The sequence below is a fragment of the Bos javanicus genome, chromosome 19, assembly GCF_032452875.1.
Source record: "Bos javanicus breed banteng chromosome 19, ARS-OSU_banteng_1.0, whole genome shotgun sequence".
NCBI lineage: Eukaryota > Metazoa > Chordata > Mammalia > Artiodactyla > Bovidae > Bos > Bos javanicus.
Window position 1 is genome coordinate 47,272,770 of NC_083886.1, and position 7,758 is coordinate 47,280,527.

At 56.8% G+C, this 7,758-nt stretch overlaps 1 protein-coding gene across 1 annotated transcript; it reads left to right on the top strand.

The window, feature by feature from the left end:
• The first annotated feature begins 250 nt into the window (after positions 1-250).
• SPPL2C (signal peptide peptidase like 2C) lies at positions 251-2,484 on the top strand. The gene has a single exon (XM_061392202.1). It carries the CDS (start codon positions 329-331, stop codon positions 2,399-2,401), a length of 2,073 nt encoding a protein of 690 aa, XP_061248186.1. The 5' UTR covers positions 251-328; the 3' UTR covers positions 2,402-2,484.
• Positions 2,485-7,758: the final 5,274 nt, after the last annotated feature.

Sequence of the window (7,758 nt, forward strand, 5' to 3'; positions counted from 1 at the left end):
GAGAGGGCCAAGCACCTGCTGGGTCTGTAAAGGGCGAGGTTGGTCCCGAATCCTGTCTGGGATCCTCAAGCCCATCCCCCCACCTCTTGTTTCAAATGACCTGGTCCAGCTCCTCCTAGGCAGATGACCTCTCCACCTGGAGGCAGGGCTGGGGGACAGGATCCCCAGAGGCTGCCCAGCTTTGTGACTAGGTAGGTGTGGCCCTGGTTTCCTGGACTGTCGGCCAAGCAGCTGCTCTGTGACAAGAGGGCCACACCCAGCCCTGGGAGGGGTCAGGGGGCCGTGGGCAGCTGCCACACTGGGACGCAGCGGTAGGTGCCTGAGGAGGATGGCGTGCCTGGGTTTCCTCCTCTTTTTCCTCCTCCTCTTCCTCCTGGCCAGCACCACAGCCCAGGGGGAGTACGGCGTGGTCCACGTGGTGTCGGACAACTGGAGCAAGGACTACTGCATCCTCTTCCGCTCCGACTATGTCACCCTGCCCCGGGACCTGCAGCACGCCCCGCTCCTGCCCCTGCACGATGGCACGGGCGCATCCTGCTGCCCAGGCCAGGACTCCTCCCACCAGGCCCACCCGGACGGCTCCTCCAGCCAGCGGCCCCTCCACCGGACCACCGCCATGGTCATGAGAGGCAACTGCAGCTTCTACGACAAGGGCTGGCTGGCTCAGGGCCGAGGCGCCCACGGGTTGCTCATCGTGAGCCGGGTCAGCGACCAACAGTGCTCAGACATCACCCCGGCGGCCCAGAACCCCCACAAGCCCCTCCCAGACCTCACCATCCCCGTGGCTGTGCTCCGCTACACGGACATGCTAGACATCCTCAGCCACACCCACGGGGGCAACAGGGTCCACGTGGCCTTGTACGCCCCCCCAGAGCCCATCCTCGACTACAACATGGTGGTCATCTTCCTCTTAGCTGTGGGCACCGTGGCCGTGGGCGGCTACTGGGCCGGCGTGACTGAGGCTGACCGGCTGCAGCGGCGCCGGGCACGAGGGGGCGGGGGGCCCGGCGGTCACCCTCCACAGAGAGCCCTGGCGGCCCGGCGGGGGCCCGAAGAAGACGACGAGGACTCGCCGGTGGACTTCACGCCGGCCATGACGGGCGCGGTGGTCACCATGTCCTGCTCCATCATGCTTCTGCTCTACTTTTTCTACGACTGCTTTGTCTACATCATGATCGCCATCTTTGGGCTGGGCGCGGGCACCGGCCTCTACAGCTGCCTGGTGCCCGTGGTGCGCCACCTGCCCGTGTGGCAGGACCAGTGGCTCCTGCCCGGCCGCCGGGCCTGTCTGCAGCTGCCCCTGCTGCTGCTGGCTGGCCTGTGCCTGGTGGTGACGGTCCTCTGGGTCGCCTATCGGAACGAGGACCGCTGGGCGTGGCTGCTGCAGGACACGCTGGGCGTGGCCTACTGCCTCTTCGTCCTACGGCGCATGCGCCTGCCCACCCTCAAGAGCTGCGCCTCCTTCCTGCTGGCGCTGCTAGTCTTTGACGTCTTCTTCGTATTCATCACACCCCTCCTCACCAGGACCGGCGAGAGCATCATGGTTGGCGTGGCCTCGGGCCCGGCAGATTCCTTGAGCCATGAGAGGCTGCCCATGGTCCTCAAGGTGCCCCGGCTGAGCTTCTCGGCCTTGACCCTGTGTGACCAGCCCTTCTCCATCCTCGGCTTCGGTGACATCGTGGTCCCCGGCTTCCTGGTGGCCTATTGTCACCGCTTTGATGTGCAGATCCACTCGCGGCAGGTCTACTTCGTGGCCTGCACAGCGGCCTATGCTGTGGGCCTGCTGGTCACCTTCTTCGCCATGGCTCTCATGCAGATGGGCCAGCCTGCCCTGCTCTACCTGGTGTCCAGCACCCTGCTCACCAGCCTGGCCGTGGCCGCCTGCCGCCAAGAGCTCACCCTCTTCTGGACAGGCCAGGTTAGAGGCAAGGCCCTCACCCGGCCTGTGCCAGGGCTCTGCGGTGCCCCTTCAGTTGGTTCTGAGCAGAAGCAGGAGCATGCAGCAGACATCCACAGAGCCTTCGAGCTTGAGGGGGCCACCATCTCCACCCTGGCAAGAGACTTAGATAGCAGCCTTGGGGAGGGCACGGCTGAGACTGTCACCATATCTGAGGATGGAGCCGCCAGTCCAGAAGGCCACAGTGACAGCTCCGAGGGCTGGAGCGATGCCAACCTGGAGCCCGATAACCTGTCGAGTACCCCTTCTGGGGTCTCAGAGGAGCTCTTACCACCGATGCCAATGGCCATGCTGATACCGCTCAGGCCGCCACCCTCAGAGCTGGGCCATATCCAGGCCCAGGCCCAGGCCCAGGCCCATGAGGCTAGCCTGTCCTGGACAGGCTTCCACAAGAGGAAGGGCCTTAAGGTAAAGAAGAGCATGTTGACCCAAGATCCCTTGTGAACCAGGAACCCTGGGACATGTGCCTCTAGACTATCACAGAGCAAAGCCACGTGTGACAAAAATAAACTGGGGCATTAAAAATATTCTGTATCTGCCCACAGAGCTGCTTTGTTTGTTAGGGCTTCCCTGGTGGCTCAGGTTAAACGTCTGCCTCCAATGAGGGAGACCTAGGTTCAATCCCTGGGTCGGGAAGATCCCCTGGAGAAGGAAATGGCAACCCACTCCAGTATTCTTGCCTGGAGAATCCCATGGATGGAGGAGCCTGGTAGGCTACAGTCCCCGGGGTCACAAAGAGTCGGACACGACTGAGCAACTTCACCTTCACCTTCACCCACGGAGCTTCTTTGTTTGTTAGAACTGTAAGGAAGCAGTTCACATAGAGCCTGCAGGGTCCTTGGGACAGACCATACCTGTCTGTTTCTGCAGCCCAACCCCAGCCTCATTGCCCATCTTTTTCTCATGCTCAGGTCCAATCAAACCATTACCGTTCCTTGATTATGCCACATACTCTCCTTGTCTCTTTGCACATGCTGTTTCCTCTAGCTGAGACACCCTTCCTACCCCAGAGAGAAATGCTGAAGCCCAGATGAAACATTTCTAAGCAGCCTTCCAGTGTCAGCTCACACCCACCCTTCCTGCTAAGCATCCTTGCTCTGTAAGCATCCTGGACAGCAACGTCATACCCAGTGTGCCTGCTCTCATCCACCTGCTGCATTCACAGACACCAAGTACGCAGCTGCTGTGTACCCCACCCTGCTGGTGGGCACAGAGGGAGTCTGCTGTCCAGCTGGGGGAAGGGTGGGGGATGGAGAACAGATAAGAAACAACTTGAGAATCATCTCAAAACAGGGATGGAGAGGTTGGAGCTGGAGTGAAAGAATTTAGGAGACCATGGCTTTAGTTCCCATGCTTCCTTCACTGACCTTGGATAATGAACTGGTTTCTTAACCCCTGTGGGGCTTAGGAGTCTCATCCTCAAGATGAGACTTATAATACCATGTCTATCTGGAGGCAGGAGCATGGACAAGATGACCTCTTGAGGACCCCACAATTCCTTAAGCTTTAGAGTATGTTTAGATGTTGCTTAAGCAGAGGAAACAAACTGGGGTGAGGGAAGTCTTGCGGAGGAGTCTATGCGGGAAGGGTAGTGTGGGAAAAGACAGTGGTTAAAGTTCGGAAGCCAGCAGCCTACCAGAAACTCCAGCTCCACCACTGATCTGTCCTGTGTCACTGAGCAAGTGATTTAAGCTCGTGGTGCCTCAGTTTCTTCACCTGTTGAATGGGATAATAATAGGACCTACCATGGTTTGGGGGAAGTCTGACTGCATTGGCTTCCATAAGAGCACTAATGCAGTGCATGTAGGGAGAGCGATGTGAATGTTAACTCTGTTTATATTATGCCCCTTTGTGAAAGGAGCTGAAAGAGTCAAATCCAACTCCTACGAGCCTTTGAGTTCTGGTGCCAATTTCCCCCCCTTCACACCCAGCATGCCTGCCCTGACCACCACCAGGGAGCACACGCCAGCCCCCACCACACACGTGCCCCTTCTCTCCCCAGGGCCTTCCCACCTGCTGGGTCCTCTAGTGCAACTTTCTAGTCCTCCCACCCCCAGAATCGGGTCTGACCAGTTTCTTGTCCTTCCAGCTCCAGCCTCAGGGAGGCCTTCCTTGATGACCTTTCTTTAAAAAAAAATTTTTTTAATATTTATTTATTTATCCAGCTGTGCTGGGTCTTAGTTGCAACATGTGGAATCTAGTTCCCTGACCAGGAATCAAACCCCCAGGTCCCCTGCATTAAGAGCTCAGAGTCTTAGCCACTGGATCACCAGGGAGATCCCTGATGACCTTTCCTAAAGCATCTGCCAGCCCTAATCACATCACCCTATACCCGGTTCATTAGTTTTCTCGTCTCCCCCAGTCATATCAACTTGGTGAGGGCAGGGGCCTTCTGTCTTATTCATCTGTGTGGAACAGGGCCTGGTATGTAGCAGGTGCTTGATTTATGTTTGTTGGAGGAATGAATGAATGAATGAATGCATCACTGAATGGATGAATCAGTGAATCCTGGGCAACGCCTGGCCACTGCCTGCAGTTTTGACCCAGACAATGAAGTGAATCTGTGCAAGCGAGGCAGCCCTCCTGGGAATCCTCACCCATCACAGTCCAGGTTGTCATCCAGACCATGCCCTTCCGCAACCAAAAGAGTGTGAGCCAAGATGGGTCTGTTCTCAACCCACCTCACTTAGTTCTTAAAGCTGTTATAACAAATGAATGGATGGGTTGATGCAGCATAAAGAGGTGGCACAGTGGTAAAGAATCCTCCTGCCAGTGCAGGAGATGCAGTTTCTATCCTTGGATCAGAAGGATCTCATAGAGAAAATGGCAACCCACTCCACTTCTTACCTGGAGAATCCCATGAACAGAGGAGCCTGGAGGGCTTCAGTCCATGGGGTCGTCAAGAGTTGGACACAACTTAGCAGACACGCATGAACGTGAAGACCTCAGGCCTCCTCCCTGGGGTCCTGCAGAGCCTTGGGCAGTGTGGAGATGAGACTCTAAGGGGTCTGGTTGCACTCTGGGGGTGGAGAGGAAGAGGGCCAGGCAGGTGGGGGGTGCAGGTAAAGGGCATCTCACAGAAAGCCCCACTCACTGGGGAGGAAGCACAGCTCCTCGTCAAACAGCACCTGAAGGCCAGGTCTGGACAAGGGCCGAGTGAGGAACACGGGCCAGGACACTGACCGGAGGTGTTGGCAGCCCCTCCCGCTGGAGTCAGTGACCATCTGGCCTTGGCAGAGGGATCTCCGCAGGCTCTGGCTCCCCACCAGCCGAGGCTGCCTCCCCGCTGCTGACCTGCGTCACTGGACCTATCAAGGGTGGTCTGCACCCCTTTGCCAGCCCTGAGGGGAAGGGCTGGCAGAGCGGAGGGCTCTTGGTCCCTCTCACCACCTAGACTTGGTGGGGGGGGTGGGGGGCGGCAAGATCCGTACCGGGAACTTGTAGTCAGGGTGGCTCTAAGGATGCTGGTTCAGAGCTCCCTGCAGCAGGGTGATGCCTGCCTCCAAGGAGAAGATTCTCAAGGGGAGGGTCTGAGGAAGGAAGCCACCCAACCCCGCCCCCACCCCACCATGTCCAAACAAATTCGGGGAAGAATGAGTCCGATCCTGTTCTCACTGTTCCACCCAGCAGAGGCAAGCATTTAGAGGACATTTTGTCTATAAAATGGGGAGAATGACCCTACCCACCTCGGGGCACTGTGCTGAGTGTTAAACCCTCCGGGGCAGGGGCTGAGCCTGGGCTCCAGAAACTTTGCGGCGCTGCTGCACCCTCTGCTCCTGCCCTGACCCCAGGGCCAGGATCCTCTTTAGGTTGCAGGCTCTGCCTCCCTTTGTCAGCCAGCTTCCCAGGGACTGGGTTGAATCCAGTGGCAGGACCAAGCTGTCACCTGTCAAGAGGTGCCCAGAGCTGGCAGCTCCCACCTGAGGGACACAGGAATCTGCACATGTTACCATACACTCACACACACACAGACACACACAGGTACGCGCACATAAACATGCACACACATCCGTCCTGCACCCTCAGGCAGATAATGATAGGTCAAGACAGCAGGACCAGGGCCTGGCCATCTCCCCGGGGCTGGCAGAGAGGCGGCAGGCAGGCCTGCACCCCAGTCTGATGGCTCTTCTGCCCTCACCTCGCCCCTCCTCTTTCCCTTTTGCACTCTGAACTCCATCTCAGCATCTGCAGAGCCCAACCTGTGCCAGGTGAAACCTAAAATAGGGGGAATTCCCTGGCAGTCCAATAGTTAGGAGTCCATACTTTCACTGCTGAGGGCCCAGGTTTGACTTGTAGTCCAGGAACTAAGATCCCACAAAAACAAACAAAATACATATTAAAGGGATTTCCCTGGTGGTCCAGTGGTTAAGAGACCATCTGCCAGTGCAGGGGACACAGTTTCGATCCCTGGACCAGGAAGATCCTACATGCTGTGGAGCGACTGAGCATGCGTGCCACTACTCCTGAAGCCTGTATGCCCTAGAGCCTGAGCAAGAGAAGCCACCGCAAGGGGAGCCTGCACACGGCAACGAAGAGTAGCCCCTGCTCGCTGCCACTGCAGAAAGCCCACATGCGGCAACGGAGACCCAGCGCAGCCATAAACAAATTAACTAACTCTTTAAAAGTTAAGACAGGACCAGCGCAAGAATGAACTCCTGAGCCATATCCAGGGCTCCAGGTTGAGCCATGACCAGGGCTCCAGGTGGCCAGTCCCTGCTCAGGGGCTGTGCTGTGCTCAGGCTACCCAGAAAGAACGAACGGTCACAGCCTAGGGATTTTTTGAGTTAATGAGAAGTCTGGTGCTGGAGCTTCTGGCTTCCCTTGACAGTGAGAACCAGCAAGGACTGAGAGATGCTCTATTCCACAGATGAGGGAAGGAAAGCCCAGAGAGGGCCAGGAACTGCCTCATTTCACAGCTCCCTATCTCCTAGCCCAGCAGCCGGGATCAGCTCCCATCGACACCCCTCCTCTCTGCACACTCTGACTGCAACATATGCCTCCACCAGGAAAGCCCTGGGTCTACCCACGCCTTTGCCCTGTGCCCCCCAGGAGATTCAGCCTCCATTCTCTTTGAGAAGTAATTGCATGTATAAGGTTTTGGTTCACCATGAAGCATCTCCTTGGCTAGCACAGGAGGACACAGCTGGGCTCTGAGTCATTGAGACTTGGAGTCAAAGCTCAGCACTGATAGTCACTTGGCTGTGATGCTGAACCACTGAGGCCACCCCCTCTGTGCCTTGATAGTCTCATCTGTGAAATGGGGTGCAAAGACTTACATTGTGGGTTTGTCATAAGGATTAAATGAGGTGAGGTATGTGTGCACACAGCTAATATATGCTAAGCACTAACGACAGGCTAGATACACATGTTATCTCGTTAACATGTGTAAGCTCAGGGTTCAAAGGGAAAGTTTCCAGGACAGCTCTTGGCACACCTCCAAATATCATCCTTCCCAAATCAGCTTACAATTCCTCCTGGATGAGCTCCCAGAAGTGGAGTCATCCTCTCCCCTTGGAATCAGGATGCCCAGCCATGCCCAGGGGGATGTGGTGTGGGGGTGGGTGCCTGGCGGTGATCAGGGGCACCACCGCAGAGCCAGACGAGAGAACCCTCTGCAGTCTAACCCAGTTAGACTGGAGGGTGGGAGGTTTTGTGCCTCTTTTTTCCTGCAGTGTTGAACATTGCACGCTCCTCTGCTGCCATCTGCTGGTCAGTGATATAAGAGCAGGTGGGCTCACTCCTTAAGAGCCAGGGGCATTCCATCAGGAAACTAAACTACAGCAAAGGGTGGTGTTCAACAA